This window comes from Neoarius graeffei, chromosome 2 (genome assembly GCF_027579695.1).
Source record: "Neoarius graeffei isolate fNeoGra1 chromosome 2, fNeoGra1.pri, whole genome shotgun sequence".
Taxonomy (NCBI): domain Eukaryota; kingdom Metazoa; phylum Chordata; class Actinopteri; order Siluriformes; family Ariidae; genus Neoarius; species Neoarius graeffei.
In genome coordinates this window covers 112,931,963-112,958,575 of record NC_083570.1, presented here as the reverse complement: position 1 = coordinate 112,958,575, position 26,613 = coordinate 112,931,963, and the positions used below count along the sequence as shown (strand labels likewise).

Here is a 26,613-nt window from a genome sequence, read left to right as displayed (position 1 = left end):
ACCAATTTACTATTTCAGCTTCATATTCTGTCTATAAGTGCACTGCATAGGGAAAATAAAGGCCTCTACACCCTCAGGAGTGAGCAATATGTCCAATAAAATGTAAACAGGTCTGTATTTCATGCAGAAGTGTACCACATAGGGCATGACATTTCTCCTACGCTCTATCTAGGACTTTAGTATGCATGGTAAAGTCTAATGCACTCTATAGTATGTTTTATTAAAAGTCATTTAGTGATTCAGCGCCATACTTCACCAAAAAGTGCACTACACAGGGCATGTAATGTTCACTACACCCTATAGCACATCACTTGTTCCCAAAGTGAGGTATTCACGCTTACATCCCTCATCCAGGCTGTTACCTGGACATCAGGTCATTAACCACAATGAAAAATAATTACTGTGTGTAACAGCATCTCCATCCAATCAGAAATGACGTGGGGGCAGAGTTGTATCAGAGTACAGGAGGGAGATGAACGTGGAGATAATTGATTTAGCATCGAGCGGCCATGCTGAGGCGTATCTAAGCAACAGTAGTGGCTAATGCTGCACTCTGATAAAGGTGTGTGTGTGTGTGTGTGTGTGTGTGTGTGTGTGTGTGTTTCAGGGCAGTAAAGGGGAAAAGGGTGAGGTTGGTCTGCCAGGACAGAGAGGACTACAAGGACTTCCAGGACCCAGTGTAAGTAACAAGATGCTATCAGTGCTCACATTGTGTGTGTGTGTGTGTGTGTGTGTGTGTGTGTGTGTGTGTGTGTGTGTTTGTCCAGAGTTTGCTTCCAGTTAGGTATACTCTTAGAGTGGAGCTTTTTTCTGGTTTTGGGGTTTGTCAAGGCGGAGCTTTTGTTTACTATTATGTGTGCTGTGAGAGGCGGAGTGTTTTTCAGTTATGTGTTCTGTAAGACTAGGAGCATTTTCAATTAAGTGTGATGTGAAGGGCAGAGCTTTTTCAATAATGTGTGCTGTGAGAGGTGGAGCTTTTTCAATTACCTGTGCTGTGAGAGGTGGAGCTTTTTCAATTACAGTGGTGCTTGAAAGTTTGTGAACCCTTTAGAATTTTCTATATTTTTGCATAAATATCACCTAAAACATCATCAGATTTTCATACAAGTCCTAAAAGTAGATAAAGAGAACCCAGCTAAACAAATGAGACAAAAAATATACTTGGTCATTTATTTATTGAGGAAAATGATCCAATATTACATATCTGTGAGTGGCAAAAGTATTTGAACCTTTGTATCTGGTGTGACCCCCTTGTGCAGCAATAACTGCAACTAAACGTTTGCGGTAACTGTTGATCAGTCCTGCACACTGGCTTGGAGGAATTTTAGCCCGTTCCTCCGTACAGAACAGCTTCAACTCTGGGATGTTGGTGGGTTTCCTCACATGAACTGCTCGCTTCAGGTCCTTCCACAACATTTCCATTGGATTAAGGTCAGGACTTTGACTTGGCCATTCCAAAACATTAACTTTATTCTTCTTTAACCATTCTTTGGTAGAACGACTTGTGTGCTTAGGGTCGTTGTCTTGCTGCATGACCCACCTTCTCTTGAGATTCAGTTCATGGACAGATGTCCTGACATTTTCCTTTAGAATTCACTGTTATAATTCAGAATTCATTGTCCTGGCCCAGATGCAGCAAAACAGGCCCAAACCATGATACTACCACCACCGTGTTTCACAGATGAGCAGCAATGGTGGTGTAGTGGTTAGCACGGTCGCCTCACAGCAAGAAGGTTCCAGGTTTGAACCCAGTGGCTGGCGAGGGCCTTTCTGTGTGGAGTTTGTATGTTCTCCCTATGTCTGTGTGGGTTTCATCCAAAGACATGCAGTTAGGTTAATGTGGAGTGGCCTTGGGCTGAAGTGCCCTTGAGCAAGGTACCTAACCACTGACTGCTCCCTGGGTGCTCTAGTGTGGCTGCCCACTGCTCTGTGTGCATGTGTTCACTGCTTCAGATGAGTTAAATGCAGAGGATGTATTTCACTGTGCTTGAAGTGTGCATGTGACAAATAAAGGTTTCTTCTTCTTCAATGTCCTTTTTGAAGAGCAGTGGCTTTCTCCTTGCAGCTCTGCCATGCACACCATTACTGTTCAGTGTTCTCCTGATGGTGGACTCATGAACATTAACATTAGCCAATGTGAGAGAGGCCTTCAGTTGCTTAGAAGTTACCCTGGGGTCCTTTGTGACCTCACTGACTATTCCACGCCTTGCTCTTGGAGTGATCTTTGTTGGTCGACCACTCCTGGGGAGGGTAATAATGGTCTTGAATTTCCTCCATTTGTACACAATCTGTCTGACTGTGGATTCGTGGTGTCCAAACTCTTTAGAGATGGTTTTGTAACCTTTTCCAGCCTGATGAGCATCAAAAACGCTTTTTCTGAGGCCCTCAGAAATCTCCTTTGTTCATGCCATGATATACTTCCACAAACATGTGTTGTGAAGACCAGACTTTGATAGATCCCTGTTCTTTAAATAAAACAGGGTGCCCACTCACACCTGATTGTCATCCCATTGATTGAAAACACCTGACTCTAATTTCACCTTCAAATTAACTGTTAATCCTCGAGGTTCACATACTTTTGCCACTCACAGATATGTAATATTGGATCATTTTCCTCAATAAATAAATGACCAAGTATAATATTTTTGTCTCATTTGTTTAATTGGGTTCTCTTTATCTACTTTTAGGACTTGTGCGAAAATCTGATGATGTTTTAGGTCATATTTATGCAGAAATAGAGAAAATTCTAAAGGGTTCACAAACTTTCAAGCACCACTGTGTGCTGTGAGAGGCGGAGCTTCTTCAATTATCTAGGCTGTGAGAGGTGGAGCTTTATCAATTACGTATGCTGTGAGAGGCGGAGCTTTTTCAATTACGTTACCTGTGCTGTGAGAGGTGGAGCTTTTTCACTTGTGCTGTGAGAGGTGGAGCTTATTCAATTATTTGTGCTGTGGAGGCGGAGCTTTTTCATTTATGTGTGCTGTGAGAGGCGGAGCTTTTTCACTTGTGCTGTGAGGGGTGGAGTTTTTTCAGTTATGTACTATGAAGAGAGTTTATTTTCCTGTTATATTGGTGGCAAACAGCATCTTCTGGGTTAAATTTTACTAATTTATTTACTGCAATTGCATGTTTTGTGGTGGAGCCAGTGATTAAACCACCTGGAGGGGCGGAGCATCTTCCAGGTCTATGTGACACCTTTCTGGTTATGTGGGTTTTAAAGGCCAGTCCTAGGCCAAACTATTATTGATGAAGGGAACTGTAGAGGCGGAGCCTTTCCACTGTGGTAGGAGCCTTTTCCACTGACATCATTTTCACAGGCAGATCATATTCAGTGCTACAAGGGAGGAGCTTGTTATGATTATGTATATTGTGGGGTGGGGATTTTCGACAGAGGTTTTTCTAATGCTGAAAGTTCTGAGGCTAAACTCTTTCTAATAATGCTAACGATGAGGTGACATGGGCCATGGGTGAACCTTTAACAATGTCGTACTTGCACCTGTGTGTCTTTGTTAGTCCCTGAGTCTCATTGCGTGAAGTGTGATTGAGTTGTTCTTGCTCTCCACAGGGGCCGATGGGGCCAATGGGGCCGATGGGGCCGAGAGGACCGGTGGGAGAAAGAGTAAGAGCTTCTCAAATCTTTTAAGATGCTGACATCTTCATTGCACAGTATCTTCACACACTCTTTACTCAGTATGTGCAGACAGACAGAGAGCGAGAGCGAGAGAGAATGTTCATTTCTCTAACATGATTTCTGTATTTAGGGTCTTCAGGGGTTCCCAGGCCCAGCTGGACCTCCTGTAAGTCCTTGAAGTTCTTTTTTTTCTGTATATATGCACATTAAATGAATTACAATCTTGATTACATATTGCTGCTTTAAACATCATTTTGTGAAGTATCACAATTTCACACTGGTTCTTTCTGTGTTTATGTCTCCATGTAGGGACCGGAGACCACCGGACCACCTGTATGTAGATGAGCTCTTCTCCAATGTTCCTCTGTTTCAACACACAGCATCTTAAATAAATAAATGTCATTGATTTTTGCTCCTCAGGGGCCTCCAGGCAAATCTGGTGTCCCAGGAAACGAGGGCAACATTGGCCCTGAGGTCAGAGTCTTTCCCCTGTGCTCAACTCAATCATCAATTTTTCATCATACAAATATTTATTTTGAATGTAATGTCAGTATAGTGTTAGATATATCATCACATTTTATTAAATGTCAGTTTAGTATAACAGTACAACATAAATCATAATAGTACACACTATAATACAGCTCAAAGCATTTATTGCTATAAACATTACATCAGTCATTATAGTTATATAGCATGGCATGTCATATAAAATGTTATTGAATACAGATGGTATATGTCCTGCACAGATGTATTTTTATTTTTATTTATTTTTTAATCTGGCATTCTCACAGGGCCCATCTGGACCCAGAGGATCCAATGGACTTCCAGGACCTCCTGGCCCACCCGGCCCCCCCGGGCCACCCGTAAGAACTCGAGTTCAGCATGCTGTAGCAACACCTTCTTTACTCACATCTTTTAAGGAGTCACAGGAGTGCTATAAAAAAGAATATGTCTTGAAAAATAATAAGAAAATAAATAAAAGAATAGAAAAATAAATCCAGAAATACAAATCAAAGAAGAAGAAAATTAATGCTTTTCTTTATTGCTTTTAAAGCTAGACGGCCTTTCTATTTCATAAAATCGGTGAAATTTAGTTCCCTCTGAAATGTGGTCATTGTGATATATGTTTATTTCTGTAATATCTCACAAAACATCAGGCCATTCTGTGGCTGGGAAGTTATTTAATTTGAGGGGATTAAAGCAAATAATGTGCATGAAATCGCTCGCGTCAAGCAGACAGAGGAAGTCCGTGTGCGCATGCGCAGGTTTACCTTCTTCTTCTTCTTTTGGGTTTTACGGCAGCTGGCATCCACAGTGTTGCATTACTGCCATCTACAGGTTTACCTTTGAGCGTGCACTGACAGTTCCATCATTCTGTCGCTAAACGAACAGCTGATCACACCGAGGTGCTTGCTGAGCGCCGATATTTATTAGTTTGGTCCTGCGTTTCCTTTCTTTCGTATATAAAATAACGTCTTTTCTTCTCGCTTTCCTTCCGTTACTGTAGTCAGTCTTTCACGTTTCATTCACACACTCACGTCCTCCATTTTTCTCTCCTGTTTCAAATTTGTATCCCACAATGTCTTGCACGAACGGGGAAAGCCCACCATGTGATGCATGATGTAGTATCTTGTATTGGGTCATGGTGAAGCAGGAAAAAATAGCGCAGAATTTAGGGCCATGTAGAAAATTGGAAAAGCATGGAAAATTCCAATTCCAAAAAAAATTGGAAGTCTGTGATTTGAATTCAGTAGCTTCCAGTCCACTAAACAACAATAATTGGGTGTCGGGAAAATTATTTTTATGACCTTCACTTGAAAAATCTGAAAGTCAGTCAACCTTTAAACTTTCTTCTACTTTTACAGATTTATTCTTTTTTATGGCAGTCCTCTGACTCCATATTCTTTTCTAACAGCTAACAGTATCTATCTATCTATCTATCTATCTATCTATCTATCTATCTATCTATCTATCTATCTATCTATCTATCTATCTATCTATCTATCTGCTTGTTTGTTCATGTCCTCCACAATTATTGCCCCCGTAAAGATAATTAAAAAGGGTTAGAAAAAAATTCACTTTTTGGTGAAGTCACTTCATCTCACACTGAAAAAAAAGAGAAAAATATAACCTTTAATTGAAATAAATTTATTTAGAGAAAAAGAAATCCCTCATCAAGAAATAAATATTTTCAACAAAAACATGTGTGCCACTATTATTGGCACCCCTGTAAATGATAGTGAACACAATGTAACTGAAGCATGTTTCCTATTTAAATTGTAAAATACAGTACGTTTGAGTTGATTGGAGTGTGTAGGAACTTTTAGGCTGTAATCCATGACTTCCTGATTAACTAGGGAACAAATGTGAGGTGACAATCTTTTGCAGAATTTCCATTTTTATATCCTCGTTTAGATAATATCATAGGCTGAATAAATGAAAGTCAAGTACTGATAATACAGGGCATTAAGAACAGAGGAAGCCTGAGCTGATATTTTAACTTCATACATGTTTTTTTTTTCCTCCACTCTGTCAGCGCTTTAAGGCTTGCTGAAACTGCAGGACTGTTCCTGAAAACAGAGATAATAATCGGGTCTTTGTGAGCCAGAATTGTCCAGCTTAAAGTTTTTTAACCTTCATTGGGTTTATCAGTAAGAGAGTGTGCTGATTCAGGTGAAGACGTTAAACTGTGCAGTCTGCTGTGGGTTTGTTTCTGGGTATCACTCAGTACACTATTAACACACGGTGTGTATATACAAACCCAATTCCAAAAAAGTTGGGACACTGTGTAAACTGGAAATAAAAACAGAATGTGATAATTTGCAAATTATGGAAACCCTATATTTCATCGAAAGTGGTACAAAGACATTACATTACAGGCTTTTAGAAAACATTGTTATCCAGATAGACATACAACATACCCAGAGCAGCCTGCGGACCAGTAGGGGTTAGGTGCTTTGCTCAAGGACACTCCAGCCATTCCTGCTGGTCCAGGGAATCAAACTAGCAACCTTTTGGTCCCAAAGCTGCTTCTCTAACCTTTAGACTATGGCTTCCCCCATCAACATGTCAAATGTTAAAATGGAGAAATTTTATCGTTTTTTAAAAAATATATGCTCATTTTGAATTTGATCCTAGCAATATGTTTCAAAAAAAGTTAAGACAGGAGCATACTTACTACTGTGTTGCATCACCTCTACTTTTAACAACACTCTGTAAATGTTTGGGAATTGAGGAGACCAATTGCTGTAGTTCTGAAAGTGAAATGTTGTCCCATTTTTGCCTGATATACAATTTCAGTTCTTCAACAGTTCTGGGTCTCCTTTGTCATATTTTGCACTTCATAATGCGACAAATGTTTTAAATGGGAGACAGGGCAGGGCTGGACTGCAGGCAGGTCAGTTTAGCACCCAGACTCTTTTACTACAGATCTATGCAGTTTTAATATGGGCAGAATGTGGTTTGGCATTGTCTTGCTGAAAGAAAGAAGGCCTTCCCTGAAGAAGATTTTGTCTGGATGGCAGCATATTGCTCTGAAACATTTTTATATCATTCAGCATTCATGATGCCTTCCCAGATGTACAAGCTACCCATGTCATGTGCTCTAATGCACCCTCATACCATCACAGACGCTGGCTTTTGAACTATGCACTGATAGCAAGCCGGATGGTCCCTCTCCTCTTTAGCCTGGAGGACGTGGTGTCCATGATTTTGAAAAATAATTTATATTTTTGAGTCGTCAGACCTCGGGACAGTTTTCCACTTCGCCTCAGTCCATCGTAAAAGAGCTCAGGCTCAGAGAAGGTGGCGATGTTTCTGGATATTGTTTATATCTGGTTTTAACTTGCATTTGTGGATGCAGTAATGAACTGTTTTCACAGATGATGGTTTTCTGAAGTGTTCCTGAGCCCATACAGTGATTTCCACTACAGACATGCATCTGCTTTTAATGCAGTGTCCCCTGAGGGTCTGAAGATCACAGGCATCCAGTGTCAGTTTTCAGTCTTGTCTCTTGCATACAGAGATTTCTCCAGATTCTCTGAATCTTTTAATGATATTATGAACCATAGATGATGTGATCCACAAATTCTTTGCAGTTTTATACTGAGAATTTTTTGTTATTTTTAAACTGTTATACTGTTTGCCCACGTAGTCTTTTACAGAGCGGTGAACCCCTCCCCATATTTACTTCTGAGAGACTCCGCCTCTCTGGGATGCTCTTTTTATACCCAATCATCTTACTGACCTTACTTACATCTTACATCTTCCCCAGATAGGCCTTAGGGCCTGTCAGTTGAGAGCATCGCCTTCTCCATTCCTCTCGGTCTTGGAAGACCCCCTCCTTCTCAAGTCTGTCTCGTCTGTACTTTGTTAATATTTCTTGTATGTTGTCCTTCCACCTTTTCCTAGGTCTGCCTAGAGGGCGCTTGCCCTTTGGTTTGTATTTAAATGCTATTTTTGGAATCCTTCCATCTTCCATTCTTTCGACATGCCCTAGCCATCTAAGGGCTGCCCTTTCTATGTCTTCTTCTATCGATGTTATACCAAGGATTCCTCTTAGGTGGGTATTTCTCAGTCTGTCCGCTCTCATCTTCCCTAGCATGGTACAGACCACTTTAATTTCCACAGTTTGTAGTCTACTGATGTCTTTCTTGGTTAACACCCAGGATTCACAGCTGTATAGAAGGCCTGGTTTTAAAATGGTGTTAAAAATTGTTTTCTTTACTTCGTTTGAGACTAGTTTGTCTCGGAGCACTGGTTGGAGGGTGGCAGCTTGTCTGCTGAAGTTGCTGATTCTTTCTGTGATTTCAGCTTTGTTACCTGATTCTTTGGATATAACTGAGCCTAGGTACTTGGCCTGTTCAACCCTCTCAATAGTGTCTCCGTTGACTGTAATTTCAGTGTTTGGGGGGTTTCTACCAAAGACCAGGACTTCTGTTTTGCCACTTTCTTTGTTCATTTTCATTCCTGCGTTTGTGAACTCATCATCATACCTTTCCAAGGCATACTTTATTGTGTCTATATTCCTTTCCCATTGGCAAATGTCATCTGCATATCCAAAAGTTTGGAATATGTCAGTCTGTTCTTTGTTAACTTCTTGAAGGACAATGTCTAGGTATGCAATAAACAGTATAGGAGAAAGGACACTGCCCTGTTTTACACCACTTTTGACATCAAACCATTTGTTGTGGGGATATCCTTACTGACCTGTTTCTAATTAACCTAATTAGTTTTTTTTTTTAACATTACACAACTTTTTTTAGTCTTTTGTTGCCCTGTTCCAACTTTTTTGAAACATGTTGCTGATATCAAATTCAAAATGAGCATATATTTTTCAAAAAACAATACAATTTCTCAGTTACAACATTTGATATGTTGCTTCTGTACTATTTTCAATGAAATATAGGGTTTCCATGGTTTGCAAATCATTGCATTCTATTTTTATTCATGTTTTACACAGTGTCCCAACTTTTTTGGAATTGGGGTTGTATATCCCCCATGCAATGAAACTACAATGAAAACATTGTAACAAACACTGTGTTAAAGGTACATTTGCCATGTGACTTTTTAGGAAAAAAGAAAAAAAGAACTTTCAGATTGAGAATCTCTCTTTCAGAATGGGTGTGGAGCTAATTTCTGGGCCAGAAGCCTTGAACTGAAGAAACTTAATTTTATTGAATTGCACTTATTTTATAAATTACAAAGCAACACCAGAACACAATCATCAGTTCTTCAAACAGGAGCTAAGGTATTTTTAAATGAAAAATTAATTAGATAATTAAATGGAAGTGAGATATTTATAATCATGCTATCTTTTCTCACCCAAATGAGGATGGGTTCCAGTTTGAGCCTGGTCCCCCTCAAGGTTTCTTCTTCGTCTAGTCTGAGGGAGTTTTTCCTCACCACCATCACCTCAGGCTCACTCAGTAGGGATAAATTTTTAAATTTCTATGTTTAAAATTTATATCCAGAATTTAAATATTTCTGTTAAACTGCTTTGTGACAATACCTATTGTTAAAAGTGCTATACAGTGGCGCTTGAAAGTTTGTGAACCCTTTAGAGTTTTCTATATTTCTGCATACATATGACCTAAAACATCATCAGATTTTCACACAAGTCCTAAAAGTAGATAAAGAGAACCCAGTTAAACAAATGAGACAAAAATATTATACTTGGTCATTTATTTATTGAGGAAAATGATCCAATATTACATATCTGTGAGTGGCAAAAGTATGCGAACCTCTAGGTTTAGCAGTTAATTTGAAGGTGAAATTAGAGTCAGGTGTTTTCAATCAGTGGGATGACAACCAGGTGTGAGTGGGCACCCTGTTTTATTTAAAGAACAGGGATCTATCAAAGTCTGATCTTCACAACACGTGTTTGTGGAAGTGTATCATGGCATGAACAAAGGAGATTTCTGAGGACCTCAGAAAAAGCGTTGTTGATGCTCATCAGGCTAGAAAAGGTTACAAAACCATCTCTAAAGAGTTTGGATTCCACCAATCCACAGTCAGACAGATTGTGTACAAATGGAGGAAATTCAAGACCATTGTTACTCTCCCCAGGAGTGGTCGACCACAAAGATCACTCCAAGAGCAAGGCGTGGAATAGTCGGCGAGGTCACAAAGGACCCCAGGGTAACTTCTAAGCAACTGAAGGCCTCTCTCACATTGGCTAATATTAATGTTCATGAGTTCACCATCAGTAGAACACTGAACAACAATGGTGTGCATGGCAGGGTTGCAAGGAGAAAGCCACTGCTCTCCAAAAAGAACATTACTGCTCATCTGAAGTTTGCTAAAGATCACAAGGACAAGCCAGAAGGCTATTGGAAAAATGTTTTGTGGACAGATGAGATCAAAATAGAACTTTTTGGTTTAAATGACAAGTGTTATGTTTGGAGAAAGGAAAACACTGCATTCCAGCATAAGAACCTTATCCCATCTGTGAAACATGGTGGTGGTAGTATCATGGTTTGGGCTTGTTTTGCTGCATCTGGGCCAGGACGGCTTGCCATCATTGATGGAACAATGAATTCTGAATTATACCAGCAAATTCGAAAGGAAAATGCCAGGACATCTGTCCATGAACTGAATCTGAAGAGAAGGTGGGTCATGCAGCAAGACAACAACCCTAAGCACACAAGTCGTTCTACCAAAGAATGGTTAAAGAAGAATAAAGTTAATGTTTTGGAATGGCCAAGTCAAAGTCCTGACCTTAATCCAATGGAAATGTTGTGGAAGGACCTGAAGCAAGCAGTTCATGTGAGGAAACCCACCAACATCCCAGAGTTGAAGCTGTTCTGTACGGAGGAATGGGCTAAAATTCCTCCAAGCCAGTGTGCAGGACTGATCAACAGTTACCGGAAACATTTAGTTGCAGTTATAGCTGCATAGGGGAGGTCACACCAGATACTGAAAGCAAACGTTCACATACTTTTGCCACTCATAGATATGTAATATTGGATCATTTTCCTTAATAAATAAATTACCAAGTATAATATTTTTGTCCCATTTGTTTAACTGGGTTCTCTTTGTTTACTTTTAGGACTTGTGTGAAAATCTGATGGTGTTTTAGGTCATATTTATGCAGGAATATAGAAAATTCTAAAGGGTTCACAAACTTTCAAGCAGCACTGTACAAACAAACAAACAAACAAACAAACAAATAAACAGACTTAACAGAAAGTTTTAATTTAAAAAAATCATTATAGGAATCTCTAAAATAACTTGGCAAAATATCCTTTAAAACTGTAAAACCTCCAAAATGACTTATTTAGCAGATTGAAAATGTACAATAGCAACATGACAAAAAATGATGTCATAAGTCTTTTATGATGAGTTTAAAGGTTGAATCAAATGTGATAAATGCAAAACATTTCTAAAAGTTGCTATAGTGAGTCTGGATTTCAACTATTTAAGTATCAGAGCTTGGATTTTCAACTTTAAACACTGCTCCTTTAAACTTTACAGACTGCACCTTTAAACATTACAGACTGCTCAGTTAAACATTACAGACTGCTCCTTTAAATGTTACAGACTGCACCTTTAAAATTTACAGACTGCCCCTTTAAACTTTACAGACTGCACCTTTAAACCTTACAGACTGCTCCTTTAAACTTTACAGACTGCACCCTTAAACCTTACAAACTGCTCCTTTAAACTTTACAGAATGCACATTTAAACATTACAGGCTGCTCTTTTAAACATTACCAACTATACCTTTAAATTTTACAGATTGCTCCTTTAAACTTTACAGACTGCTCATTTAGACATTACAGACTGCACCTTTAAACCTTACAGACTGCTAATTTTAACTTTACAGACTGCACCTTTAACCATTAAACCAGAGCTTTTTATTTTAGCTTTTAATTTTATTTTATTTTCTCTTTTTGTTTGTGTGTGTGTGTGTGTGTGTAGTTTGATGTTTGTTTTTGTTTGGGTGTTTTTGTCCACCGGTTGTGGTGTAGCTCTGGACCCAGTTTTGGGCGTCAGTTCCCTCCAGGCCTTGGTTCACCATGGGTGATGCCTGTGCTCTCAGCTATGGACTGCAGGGAGCTCGTTGCTCATTTTAACATTGTGGTTGTCCAGTGCTCTGTGCAGCGGTGCTTTAGTGCTTGGCGTGATGTTCCGAGCGATGTTGCTCGGTGGCATTGCGGCAGCTGTGCAGGCAGTTTGGGACACACCAGCGCTCTGCGTGGCGGTGCTTCTGTGCTCACATTGTCAATCCATGGCACAGTGTTCCGAGTGATGTTGCCCGGCAATGGCACGGTGGCTGTGCTGGCAGTGTGGGACTTGTTTTCATGCACCTTTTGGTGGGAGGGTGGCTGCTACACCACTGGAATGACATCCTGACCTTTATTTGATGGACTTTTTTTTCCCCCCATAATTGTAAAGTGACCTTGGGTTTTGAGAAAGGCACTATATAAATTGAACTTATTATTATTATTATTATTATTATTATTATTATTATTATTATTACAGACTGCTCCTTTAACTGTTACAGACTGCTCCTTTAAACTTTACAGACTGCCCCTTTAACTGTTACAGACTGCCCCTTTAACCATTACAGACTGCTCCTGTAAGCAATGTGAAGTGAACTGAAAAGTCCTGTTTTTCAGTAATTCCTGATAAAGGTTGTAAAGTATTAAACACAGTCTCTGCTGAATAAGCTCATGTGGTCAATGTGTACGACAATGATAACTCCCATAATTCATTTCGCCTCAGGACTTCTGTTGCTGCTGCTTTCTCATGGTGCTGAGTGAAGGGAATAAATGTTGTGTAATGGGATTACAGTGGATTATAACAGGAATGCATGTGCTTATTCATATAGGATTATGAATGCATATGTAAAATCTGTGGTAACTGTGTTGTGTTTGTAGGGGACCAGGGTGAATCCTGAAGGAAGCGGGGACTCTGTGAGTGTTTCAGCTTTTCATCACCTCTCATCATCAGTGCCACACAAACACCAGCAGAATCCTCATGTTTTCAGTTCTGTCTCAGTTTTGTTGCTGAGTTTCATTCTGAAGGCAGCTGTACTGGTACCATACCCTTTAAAGATCCCCATCTCATCAGGCACCATTTTAACCTAAAAGGAACCGTCCTGCTCGGGTCCATCCGTGTTGTTGTTCTTTTACTATAACATAGCCATGCTATTACAAATAGGGTTCTTCAAGGGTTCTTTGAATTGCTAAAGGTTCTGTGCATCCTAGAAAGGGTATACAAAGGGTTTTTCTTAAATTCTGTTTTATTTGAAGCTTTTTTTTTTACTGTCCACATATGTGGACACCATACATGAAAGGGTTAATTATCTAAATTCTGAAGGTTTATTGATATTCAGTGTTATATACATAATCACCACTAGATGGAGCTGGATTAGCTGCCTGGTTGTGAAGTTACATCTACCAAAACTCATTCATTATCTCATTATCTCTAGCTGCTTTATCCTGTTCTACAGGGTCGCAGGCAAGCTGGAGCCTATCCCAGCTGACTACCAGCGAAAGGCGGGGTACACCCTGGACAAGTCGCCAGGTCATCACAGGGCTGACACATAGACACAGACAACCATTCACACTCACATTCACACCTACGGTCAATTTAGACTCACCAGTTAACCTAACCTGCATGTCTTTGGACTGTGGGGGGAAACCGGAGCACCTGGAGGAAACCCACGTGGACACAGGGAGAACATGCAAACGCCACACAGAAAGGCCCTCACCGGCCACGGGGCTCGAACCCGGGCCTTCTTGCTGTGAGGTGACAGCGCTAACCACTACACCACCATACCACCCCCCACCAAAACTTACACCATCAAAAACAAAACTATGGATGTGACAGAGGTAAGCAAGGTAATGTAGAAATAACTATACAAGACCCATAGACCCTTTTCAGTCACGTGACCTTCGTAAACGTGACCGCCATTTTGGACATGTAGTGGACTTCGGCTCGAATCAGTTTGAATGCGAAGAAGGCGACAAACGAAAAACATAAAAGAAAAAGGAGCGAGATGCAGAAAACACCTTCACTATCCAGCGACGTAGGGCATTTACAGGGCGAGCAGAGGGAGAGGTATTTGCAAAAATTTAGTTAGCAGGCTTAGAGGACGACGTTTACCTGCTTCCACCAGGATTGTTCACTGACATACGGAAGTACACGAAGCCCTTGTCTTTACCTGACTTCGGCCCACATGATCTGTATACCTATGTCATTAAAAACCCATCGCCATACACATACACGCCAACGTCCGAGGTTCCGGAGCGTGCTCCGGCTTGCTCCCCCTCAAATTAAGCAGCGCGCTCCGGCTTGCTCCGGAGCAAGCCGGAGCGCGCTGCTTAATTTGAGGGGGAGCAAGCCGGAGCGCACTGCTTAATTTGAGGGGGAGCAAGCCGGAGCGCGCTGCTTAATTTGAGAGGAACCTCGGCCGGAGCGCGCTCCGGAACCTCGGCCGGAGCATTCCGGGAGCAAGCCGGAGCGCGCTGCTTAATTTGAGGGGAACCTTGGCCGGCTCCGGAACCTCGGCCGGAGCACTCCGGGAGCAAGCCGGAGTGCGCTGCTTAATTTGAGGGGGAGCGCGCTCCGGAACCTTGGACGTTGGCTCCGGCAGCTATTTACACTGGATCCGGTGTAAATAGCTGCCGGATCATAATTACAGTAAACTAGTAAATACAGTAAAGGAAAAACTTGAGACTGAAAGGTTTTAACAGTCATCCAAATGACTGAACGTAAACATTGCTACAGTAACATACCAGCTACTTGTTGACATTAGCTAGTCAACAATAGCTACTACAAAAGAACAAAGAGGTTACAATGGGTTATTTTAACCTATTTGGTTACACACTCGCCGCCACAGAATGTTAACAGCAATGTAATGCCTTTTCTGGCTAATTTTATTCGTCTTACCTCCAACAAAGTGGTCACTACACAAGCGTTGGTATGCCGAGGGCTGCCAATCTGTTAATGGCCGCTATCCATCTTCTCCATCGGGATCCGATAAAATGATAACCCTTGCCTTGTTTGTTGACGGTTACTACATCCAGATGCACAACAATATAGTGGCATGATGGAAGTCTTGCTGAAAGTAAAAACTTTCTTTGCTGCCATTCCTCAATGTTGGCTGTGGTAAACTACTGGTAGTACATGTCCAAAATGGCGGCCGCGTTTGTCGTGACGTCACATGAAAAGGGTCCATAGGGTTTATATTGTCCCCTTGTGGTCTCCGAAAGCTATGTTTCCAGATGACATGAAACAGAAGGCTGACTGAATGAATCAGAAAGCACACTGGCTAACCTCGGCTTGGCTAACGTCGGCTAATTTTAATATGTCGATGCCTCAAGAACATATCAATAAAATATCATGATGATAAATAAGTCAGGGATCACAATGACCAGTGGCGGTACCGGCAGAAGCGGCAGATTTTCTGTTGTTTGCTATGGTACTAGTCATCATGGCTAGTGTTAGTGATGTAGGAGCAGGGCGTTGCTTCAAGTTGAACTTAATCAACTTTTCAACTTTGTGAGCATAACACAATGCTCATCAATGCCAGCTTTGTGTATCCAAAGAATGTTTTAGTTGTTTTGACCAGTCAAAGCAGTACATCTCAAATGAATGAATTATTATGGTCTGAGTGTTGCATTATACTTTGCCACTGCTGCTTTAAAAATATATATATGTATATATGCTTCCCACCCGGCACGGTGATGTAGTGGTTAGCACTGTCTCCTCACAGCAAGAAGGTCCTGGGTTCGAGCCCAGTGGCCACCGGGGGCCTTTCTGTGTGGAGTTTGCATGCTCTCCCCGTGTCTGTGTAGGTTTCCTCTGGGTGCTCCGGTTTCCCCCACAGTCCAAAGGCATGCAGTTTAGGCTAATAGGTGGCTCTAAATTGATCATAGGTGTGAATGTGAGTGTGAATGGTTGTCTGTGTGTTAGCCCTGCGATGACCTGGCAACTTGTCCAGGGTGTACCCCACCTCTCGCCCATAGTCAGCTGGGATAGGCTCCAGCTTGCCTGCGACCCTGTAGGACAGGATAAGCAGCTACAGATAATGGATGGATGATTCCCACCTAATTGATATATCAATATTTTATGACATCCCTAAAATGAGTTAAAATGATAGCTAGCTGGTATTACTCAATTAACTAAAGTAAATGAGTAAATATGCATTGATGATGTTCATCCTTCGGGGAGTGAAGATGGCCAGGACTTCAATTTGGTGGATGGCAGTTGTGGGTCCAGAGGTGACTGATGAGGCCAATCTGGGCTTTGAAAGTACGCCCACATGTGGACATTCCACACGCCAAGGTTGAGTACCTTCAGTATCTTTTTGTTGCATTTCAACCACTGAGTGGGATCCCCACCAGCTGCGGTGTGCTGGCCAGGGTGAGGTGAAGCAGGCTATGTTAGGGGCACCTTTTCCAGCCCCTTCCTCCATGGAGGTGAATCCTAAACAGGGCTGCTCAGATACCCAGGGGGCTGCCGAACTCCACATGCTGTCATGACTTGCATGAGACTTGGATTAGAGTGAGAGAGAGTTGCACAGCCGTCAGCCTCACTCTCTTGTCCCAACCTCTCTGGGTCCAGGGGCAAGACAGAATCAAGATGGCTAGAGCTCGGTCGGGATGCAGTAGATGGCCAACAGTGTTCTACGTGTTACACTGTGCCCTGATCATGCTCCACAAACACTTTTCTGGGTCCACCTTCCTACCAATGAACCACCAGGTGGTGGTTTCCTCCGCGCAGTCTGCCGAGTCCAGTCTTCGGTCGTAACCCTGACCAGGGGGAGCGAGGGATTGCTAGTGCTTGCTCAAGGCACCACCCCAGGCTAGTGAAAGGAAGGAGACACCTTACTACTCCATTGCATGGTGGTCAAGAGTGGCACATGCCCAATGCTGTAAAGCATTACTGTGTGCATCACTAATCATTATGGCTAATTGTTAGCTGTATAACGTTTGGTGGCTAGTTGAGCACTGTAAGATCATTAGCATCCTTCCTCAGGAGTGCACTGAAATCCCGCCTAGCTAGTGAGCTGCCTTTCAGATGAAACACAGTGACAGTAAAAGTAAATACACATTTATTTACAGATTTGAGCTGGTACTGTTCTGCATCTGTGTGAATGTGGGTGGGGTCTCAGGGTATGTGGTGTGATAGCAGATCAGCTCTATGAATTGCAAAAAAAAATTAGAGTTAAGAAAACATTTGGATTGTGGTGGTGATGGGTTTAAATTCTGAAGTGCCTGATGCTCAGTGAGTTGTAGATATAAAGAGAAGTGCCTATTCCTGTTTTTTTGGTCTTATAACCTCAACCCCTGGAGAACAAAGCTAATGTGTGTGTCTGTGTGTGCAGTGTCAGGCTATGTGCCCTGCTGGACCTCAGGGACTTCCAGGCCTGCCAGGCATGAAGGTAGGACTTTCAGAGGAATAACTTCACTCACTGATTCCAGACATAAAAATCATGAAGAGTTTGAAGGCTATTTTTCAGAAATGGAGAGTCAAGGTGGATGGAAATGTGGGTTCTTTATGAAATTAATAAGTGATGCTCAAATAAATAACCAAAACAAGACTATTGATCATGAACATGGACTTGAGATAACCTAGAACCTCAATAACCTCTTGGTGAGGGTGATCAGTGAGGCATGCGACTGGCTCATGTGACACTCAGGGGCTGATGGGTAATGTAGTTCCACACTACAATGACTGCTTGTTTAAAATGTCTTTTATTGTCTCTTGTCAGGGACACAGAGGTCTCCCTGGAGTGGACGGACTGCCAGGTGTCGCAGGTGAAAAGGTAAAACATGACTTCTCGCACGCCTGAGCAGAAATATTCTGAATTGTAATTCTCATGTCCTGAAATGTACGCTCAGTGTTATATGTTTGATTGACAGGGAGATCGAGGAGTGGTAGGAGAACCCGGCCCTCAGGGACGTCCAGGAGAAGATGTACGAAGCATCAGATGTGATGTTTAATCCTCGAGTAGTATGGAGTTTGAGTCTTGTCTTTTGTTCTGGTTTGTAATATGTTGATGTGTCTCAGGGTCAGAGAGGGCCGACAGGTTACCCCGGAGAACATGGCGATAAGGGAGATCGGGTAAGGAGTTCTCCATCAGGACTTTAAGTGCTGAAATGAAGCTGCTGGGTCTTTTGATGAAATCTGATTACAGTTAAGGCAAATATTTTGATGTGAGTTTTCTGTGAAAATAAATATCAATCCCTTACTAAAGCCATTTACCGCGAGTTGGTTAGTGTGTCTGTCTCTCGACTGGGACATCGCGAGTTCTACTTGCAGTCGGGTCATACCAAAGACAATCATAAAAATGGTGCCTACTGCCATCTGGCAATGCACGCTGCAATACAGATGTGAGTAGGGAGTCAAACTCTCACAGTTACCAGAGGACTAGCCCCCCACTGTAACCCTAGCTGTATAGTCAAGTTTATTTGTATAGCGCTTTTAACAATAAACATTGTCGCAAAGCAGCTTTACAGAATTTGAACGACTTAAAATATGAGGTAATTTTATCCCTAATCTATCCCCAATGAGCATGCCTGTGGCGATGGTGGCAAGGAAAAACTCCCTCAGACGACATGAGGAAGAAACCTCGAGAGGAACCAGACTCAAAAGGGAACCCATCCTCATTTGGGCAACAACAGACAACATAACTATAACATTAACAGTACTAACATAAAGTCAGCTTCGTTGATGCTATAAACCCCCCACCGACGGAAACCTGAGCACAAAACCGTTCACGACAACCGCAGTCCCAAAGTCGGCAAGTCAACTGCAGCCCTAAAGTCAGCAAGTCAACTGCAGTCCTAAAATCAGTAAGTCAACTGCAGCCCTAAAGTCAGCAAGTCAACTGCCGTCCCCAGCCACAAAAGCACCACTGCAAGAGTCCAGAGCGTCCTCCAGGCGTGACCCCCAACTGTCCACATGGGGCCGCCTTCCACAGGAGCGATGTGATGAGACTCCAACCAGACACAGGGCACCAGGATGGATCAGGCAGGTCCGAGGAGCAGAAGAGGTCAGCATCTCGATCCCAGGACCAACATGTAACTCAGAGGGACAGATTTTTTTTTTTGGGGGGGGGGACACAGGTTGTTAGGTATGCCCAATGTCACCTGAATAAGTAGGAACAGTATACATATTGCACTGAGTACAAGGGACTCCGGCAACTAACTATGACAGCATAACTAAAAGGGGAGAACCAGAAGGTAACACAGGCATGAGGGAACCCCGGGACATAAAGCAGCCAGCCACTACACCGTCAACAAACTTGAGTGAGCAAGCGAGTGGGGGACTGACAGCATCCATACATCCCAGTTTACCAAAACACTCTCTGTCTGAGGACCCTCCAGATCTACACCTTTACCTCATAAACACCATTAAAAAAAGGCTTGACTAAACAGATATGTTTTCAGCCGAGACTTAAACACTGAGACTGTGTCTGATTCCCGAACACTACTTGGAAGGCTGTTCCATAACTGTGGGGCTTTGTAAGAAAAGGCTCTGCCCCCTGATGTAGCCTTCACTATACGAGGTACCAGCAGATAGCCTGCACCTTTTGATCTAATTAGGCGTAGTGGGTCATAAAGGACCAGAAGTTCACTCAGCTACTGTGGTGCAAGACCATTCAGTGCTTTAAAGGTCAATAGTAGTATTTTATAATCAATACGAAATTTGATTGGGAGCCAATGCATTGTGGATAAGACGGCGTGATGTGGTCATATTTTCTAGTTCTAGTAAGAACTCTTGCTGCTGCATTTTGAACTAACTGGAGCTTGTTTATGCACTTATTGGAACATCCAGACAGTAAGGCATTATCTAACCTGGAGGTAACAAAAGCATGAACTAGTTTTTCCACATCATGTAGTGACATTAAATTTCTTATCTTAGCAACATTTCTGAGATGAAAGAAAGCTATCCGGATAATGTTATCAATGTGAGTTTTGAATGAAAGACTGCCTGGGAAGACCAGAAGACTGCCTGGGAAGACCAGATACTGGCATGAGAGGGACTTTGACTAAACCCATTTGGAGTCGACTTTAATAAAAATAACCCTTTAATCAAGCTAATTAATAATACAGTGTACACCTCAGTGTTTATTGCTTGCTGCAGAGATGAAATAGTTATTCTCCGAGTGGCTGTTCATCGTAGATCTCATATTCTATTCTATTCTGTTCGATTCAATTCTGTTCTGGAATCGACCCTATTCTACTGCATTTTATTGTTATTTTTTCCAATTATATCCTTTATTTTATTTATTCTGTTCTAGTTTATTTCTTCTATTCAGTTCCATGTTACTGTTTTCTATTCTATTCAGTGTGTTATATTCCATTTTACTGAATTCTCTTCAGTTCTATTCACAATAGAACTTAGTGTGTTCTATTCGGTTCAACTGAGTGCTTTTCTATTCAATTCTATAGACCCCTTCGCATGTTTGTAAACAAACCGACCGTTGCCAGGATGCGCGCGCAGCCTGGACTCAGAAACAATGGCGCTGCCCATAGACCGGCATTATGAGCTGTCAGATTATGCAAAACAATTGTCGTTACAAGATCGAGAATGCTACATAAATAAGTTAACTCTAACAAGTGGACATCGCCTACCGGATCCATATTTAATTAAAGAGTGGACGGACGATGTTAGTAAGTTCCCTGGTATACAATGGCCAGATATATACTCGTACCTTATTGACCAGACTTCAGTGTACACCCACGAAAAACTTCGTGCCTACAAGTCTTTAGACGCATAGGATTATGTTATGTGCGGGGCATGTACTGAAATTGATGAAAACATGCTAACAATATTCATTACATTGTGTAACTATGACCCAGCTAATCAGACAAACGTTACCAAAGTATTTTGCTACATCAATAAACGAAGACTAGAAAGAATAAAAAAGAAAGATTTAATAAATAGCCTGATCTTACCTGTGTTGAAGTGGGCGCTGCAAACCCGCGCATTTTTGATGGTGCTTTCATCCCAGTCTACACGTTTGATGGCTTGTAGCCTGGGTGTGATTTGCTGGGGGGGATGGTGGGGATCATCCCCCCCTCTGGTTTTTATCTCTGCTGAAAAAAAATCCTTGGGGACAACCCCGTCAATAAAACAAACAAACCAAAAAAAAAGTTGACATGACAGGCATGTTGTGACACAGTTTTCTATGGTCTACATTGCACTCACTTTCAAAATGACCCGAAGTGGCAGCTTTGATGTTCACGAACGTCCCCAGCAAATAGATACATTGTAGATAATAACAATATCTTTGCGTTCTATGCAGGGATGCAAACAGCGCGCCTTCTGGCGGATGCTACCTTTTTCACGGCCGTTTTTTTTTTTTTTAGGGGGGACGTTGGAGTGTCTGATTATAATTTCAAAGTAAATTCTGTATTAAAATTTCTAAATAAGCAAATCCGTTACAGTCCATGAAACAGGAAGTATAAGGATGAGAAAAAAACAGTTTAAATCGGAAAGCTGCGCACAATGTGAACTGCGCCATCAGAGCAAACTGTTCATTTAGTATTCATGTATTTCAGTGATTTTCGAACCACTGTCCATTTAATCCGGAGGGAGAGAAACATCACAGCAACGCGACAAGCAATGCGAACTTTGTTGTGTTAGTGTTCGTGTATTTAGTCAGAGAGATAGGAAGATGAATTTACTATCTCTGGTTTAGTGTTCGTTTTCATTTAGTGTTATTCATTTGATATCATCGGATGTTATTGAGCTGTTAGCCTATTGTTACCTTAATTTTGTGACATTTCATGATTAAAAAAAAACATCCCCCCTTCTGTTTTTTTGACAAATCGTACCCTGCTTGTAGCCATAAACGTCGGCGATTTTTTTTGGAATGGGTGAGATCCTGCTGGAATTCTGTACATTTTAACCCCGTCACTGCTACGATTCTGACACCCGACAACACAACAACTAGGCATTTCTTCCAAATATTTCCTCTCGTCTCTACCGTCGCTGAGTCTTTTTTGGGTCCAGGCTGCGCGCGCAATTTCCTCTTACATATGAATGACGTTTACTGCGAAGGGGTCTATTTTATTCACAATAGAACCCAGTGTGTTCTATTCCATTTTACTGGACTCTCTTCAAGTCTATTCACAGTATAAACTAGCGTGTTCTATTCCGTTCTCCTGAGTTCTATTCTTTTCTATTCACAATAGAATCACGCTTTCTCTTCCATTTTACTGAATTCTATTTGATTCTATTCACAACAGGACACAGTGTATTCCATTCTGTTCTCCTGAGTTCTATTCTATTCTTGGCGAGCACAGGACCTATTTGTCTTGCATTTTATTGTTCTTATTTTTTTTTAATTTGATTCTTTATTTTATTGATTATGTTGTTTTATTTATTCTATTCAATTTTATTTTATTCTTTTCTATTCACAATAGTGTATACTGTGTTCTTTTCCATTCTATTGCATTTTATTCTCTACTATTCTATTCAGTTCTTTTTATACGCAATTCTATTTTAGAGTTGTTTTACGCGAACTTAGAAACATGTAATTTCTACTGGTCCAACACTGATGGAAAAGGAGTGAGAAGGTAGCTAGCTGTCACTCATTCCCCCACCTGCCCCATCTTCTTCTGATGTCAGTGCCACGTGAGTGATGATTTCCTCTCTTCTGTCTCGTTTCTGCAGGGTCCTCCAGGTTTTAACGGCATTCCTGGACCCACAGGGCCTCCAGGATCTCCGGTACACATCCACCACTTCATTCATTCAATCAGTATTCTATAACCTGACTGACAGTGTTAGCGTTTAGCACTGCTGTCTGATCTCCTATTGATGAGTGTGATGAACAGCTGTGATCTCTGTGTGTTGCAGACAGATGTTTTAGATAAAAGGGCGAACTAGTTAAGGGATGCTACTGACATTTCTTACCTCAACATGCATATTATTGACTCTTACTCTCTGTGTGTGTGTGTGTGTGTGTGTGTGTGTGTGTGTGTGTGTGTGTGTGTGTGTGTGTGTGTGTGTAACAGGGTGTTGAAGGTATCCGAGGACGTGATGGACCTCAGGGGCCTAAAGGTGATGAGGTAAGCACCACTCAGGTATTTATTTAAAACTGTATATAAAGGATATTACATGGTCGCATGAAGATACGAAGTTTATCTCCAAGTGGTGAACATATTCACAAGTGAGTGAAGCGAACGAATGAAAATATTTTCAACAAGAGAAGATAAAGTTCATATCTTCACGCCACTGTGTAATGTTCTTTACATTATATGGACACATCCACAAAAAAAACCCACAATTTAATGAAAAGAATTTTAATTCTGAACCGGTTCGCCATTTTGCCAACGTGCATCTAGTCAGCGGGAAAACACTAGGGAGTGAAATATCGGTGATTATTATCCATACAGGACGCTTTTTCGATGGAATAAAAACATGTTCTATTCCTTTCTAGCGGGTTTCATTCATTTGGTTTGATAACATGCAATACTTTTAGTATATCGCTTATCCTACGTGTATTACGTCACTCTACCCAATTGAGAATGAGTGTTGAATATGGTTTACGATATTGAATGGTTGTCAAGACAACCTGACATCACATGTTGGAGCTGATGTGAATATCCAATGAGAAAGTTTTCTGCTGTGCATGTGCACAACCATTTTTATGTTCGCTGGGAATGAGAAAGATGTACTGAACACCCGAAAGGGTCCCAAAACTTCATTAGATATTCTTCTTGCATATTTACAAGAGAAAAAACCCATACCAACAGACACTGAAAAACTGGAAAAGAGACACATCGAAGATGTAAATCTACTGCACTAGGGAGCAACTGTGACAGTTTGTAAACAAACATGGCCACGAGGTTTGCTTTGTAAAATACGGAAGATTTTGAGAGAATTTTTGCTGCCAGGTTGCTCCGTTGCATGTAGCTGTCGATGTTGATTTTAAAAGTAACTCAGTAAATTACATGGGGAAATGAATACTTAAGTCTGAGTGAAAAATACTGTGGCGAGCAGGAAGTGTGGAAGAAGAGTCTGGAGACAGAAATCTTAGTTTCTCAGTTGTTAGCCTGCCCTCGATAGCACTGGCTTGACTGCTTTATTAGCATTCGCTAACACTACTGATGAATGCTACACCGGCTGGAAGGTGACTTCACTGCTGCGCTGATGGCGCCAACTCGCGGTTAAGCTCACATTGGCCTTTGAGAATGCTGATATGAAGAGAGTGTGTATGTATTATAATAATAATAATAATAATATTGGCTGGCTTTTTTTCATGGTCTATCAGATATATTCCATTCAGCTACTCGTCTTTGACTCATTCAGTATCATGCTAGTTGAATGGAATATATCTGATAGACCACTCAGCGCCGGCAAATATTATTTAATCCGCAATGTATTTTGTATGAAAAATGTGAGTATTTCAACACGAGAAAACAAACTTCATATCTTCAAGCCAACATGCGATAAAAGTATAGCAAGTCATATATGATGACTTTAATGAATTTTTTAGTTTGTTTAAAATGACATATAAATAATAGACTCATACTTTGAGAATATTAAATCCTATCAATGATCTATATTGCCTTCCAGTGTTGCCAGATAGTGCTGACGTTTTCCAGCCCAAAATATGTTCAAAACCCCCCAACTGGGCAGGAAACCGCCCAATCTGGCAACACTGTTGCCTTCAAGAGAAATGACAACCTGCTCACTGTGTGTAAAATGGAACATCCTGTCAATGACAGTAAATCCTGGATGACCAACAACATGCTCAAATTAAATGAAAACAAAACTGTCTTGAATGGTGCACGCTGTACTGCTATTGACTTGCCACCTTTAAAGTTTGGGTCTGAGTCTCTTTTGCCATCTACTTCAACTACACTCTTGGGAATGGAGCTTGACAGTACTGTGTGTTTGGATAAAAACATTCACAGTATCGTGAAAGGGTGTTTCTTCAAGCTTCACAGCATGTTTAAAATCAGGAAATGAACAAGGGAAGAAGCTGCGAAGACACTGGTTCACTCTGTGATTGCAAGCTTGATAACTGGAAATACAACCCGATTCCAAAAAAGTTGGGACAAAGTACAAATTGTAAATAAAAACAGAATGCAATGATGTGGAAGTTTCAAAATTCCATATTTTATTCAGAATAGAACATAGATGACATATCAAATGTTTAAACTGAGAAAATGTATCATTTAAAGAGAAAAAATAGGTGACTTTAAATTTCATGACAACAACACATCTCAAAAAAGTTGGGACAAGGCCATGTTTACCACTGTGGGACATCCCCTTTTCTCTTTACAACAGTCTGTAAACGTCTGGGGACTGAGGAGACAAGTTGCTCAAGTTTAGGGATAGGAATGTTAACCCATTCTTGTCTAATGTAGGATTCTAGTTGCTCAACTGTCTTAGGTCTTTTTTGTTTTATCTTCCGTTTTATGATGCGCCAAATGTTTTCTATGGGTGAAAGATCTGGACTGCAGGCTGGCCAGTTCAGTACCCGGACCCTTCTTCTACGCAGCCATGATGCTGTAATTGATGCAGTATGTGGTTTGGCATTGTCATGTTGGAAAATGCAAGGTCTTCCCTGAAAGAGACGTCATCTGGATGGGAGCATATGTTGCTCTAGAACCTGGATATACCTTTCAGCATTGATGGTGTCTTTCCAGATGTGTAAGCTGCCCATGCCACACGCACTAATGCAACCCCATACCATCAGAGATGTAGGCTTCTGAACCGAGCGCTGATAACAACTTGGGTCGTCCTTCTCCTCTTTAGTCCGAATGACACGGCGTCCCTGATTTCCATAAAGAACTTCAAATTTTGATTCGTCTGACCACAGAACAGTTTTCCACTTTGCCACAGTCCATTTTAAATGAGCCTTGGCCCAGAGAAGACATCTGCGCTTCTGGATCATGTTGAGATACGGCTTCTTCTTTGAACTATAGAGTTTTAGCTGGCAACGGCGGATGGCACGGTGAATTGTGTTCACAGATAATGTTCTCTGGAAATATTCCTGAGCCCATTTTGTGATTTCCAATACAGAAGCATGCCTGTATGTGATGCAGTGCCGTCTAAGGGCCCGAAGATCACGGGAACCCAGTATGGTTTTCCGGCCTTGACCCTTACGCACAGAGATTCTTCCAGATTCTCTGAATCTTTTGATGATATTATGCACTGTAGATGATGATATGTTCAAACTCTTTGCACTGTCGAACTCCTTTCTGATATTGCTCCACTATTTGTCGGCGCAGAATTAGGGGGATTGGTGATCCTCTTTCCATCTTTACTTCTGAGAGCCGCTGCCACTCCAAGATGCTCTTTTTATACCCAGTCATGTTAATGACCTATTGCCAATTGACCTAATGGGTTGCAATTTGGTCCTCCAGCTGTTCCTTTTTCGTACCTTTAACTTTTCCAGCCTCTTATTGCCCCTGTCCCAACTTTTTTGAGATGTGTTGCTGTCATGAAATTTCAAATGAGCCAATATTTGGCACGAAATTTCAAAATGTCGCACTTTCGAC

The 26,613-nt window shown here is 41.4% G+C and overlaps 1 protein-coding gene across 1 annotated transcript in view; it reads left to right on the top strand.

Annotated features, from left to right (window-relative positions):
- The window catches only part of LOC132870705 (collagen alpha-3(IX) chain), a 100,426-nt gene that overhangs the window by 62,857 nt on the left and 10,956 nt on the right, over positions 1-26,613 (top strand). Inside the window, exons 10-22 of the mRNA XM_060904505.1 lie at positions 608-679; positions 3,566-3,619; positions 3,762-3,797; positions 3,941-3,964; positions 4,052-4,105; positions 4,423-4,494; positions 13,015-13,050; positions 17,472-17,528; positions 17,859-17,912; positions 18,010-18,063; positions 18,158-18,211; positions 22,775-22,828; positions 23,116-23,169. Of these exons, the coding sequence (XP_060760488.1) occupies positions 608-679; positions 3,566-3,619; positions 3,762-3,797; positions 3,941-3,964; positions 4,052-4,105; positions 4,423-4,494; positions 13,015-13,050; positions 17,472-17,528; positions 17,859-17,912; positions 18,010-18,063; positions 18,158-18,211; positions 22,775-22,828; positions 23,116-23,169 (675 nt within the window). The remainder of the gene's footprint in view (positions 1-607; positions 680-3,565; positions 3,620-3,761; positions 3,798-3,940; positions 3,965-4,051; positions 4,106-4,422; positions 4,495-13,014; positions 13,051-17,471; positions 17,529-17,858; positions 17,913-18,009; positions 18,064-18,157; positions 18,212-22,774; positions 22,829-23,115; positions 23,170-26,613) is intronic.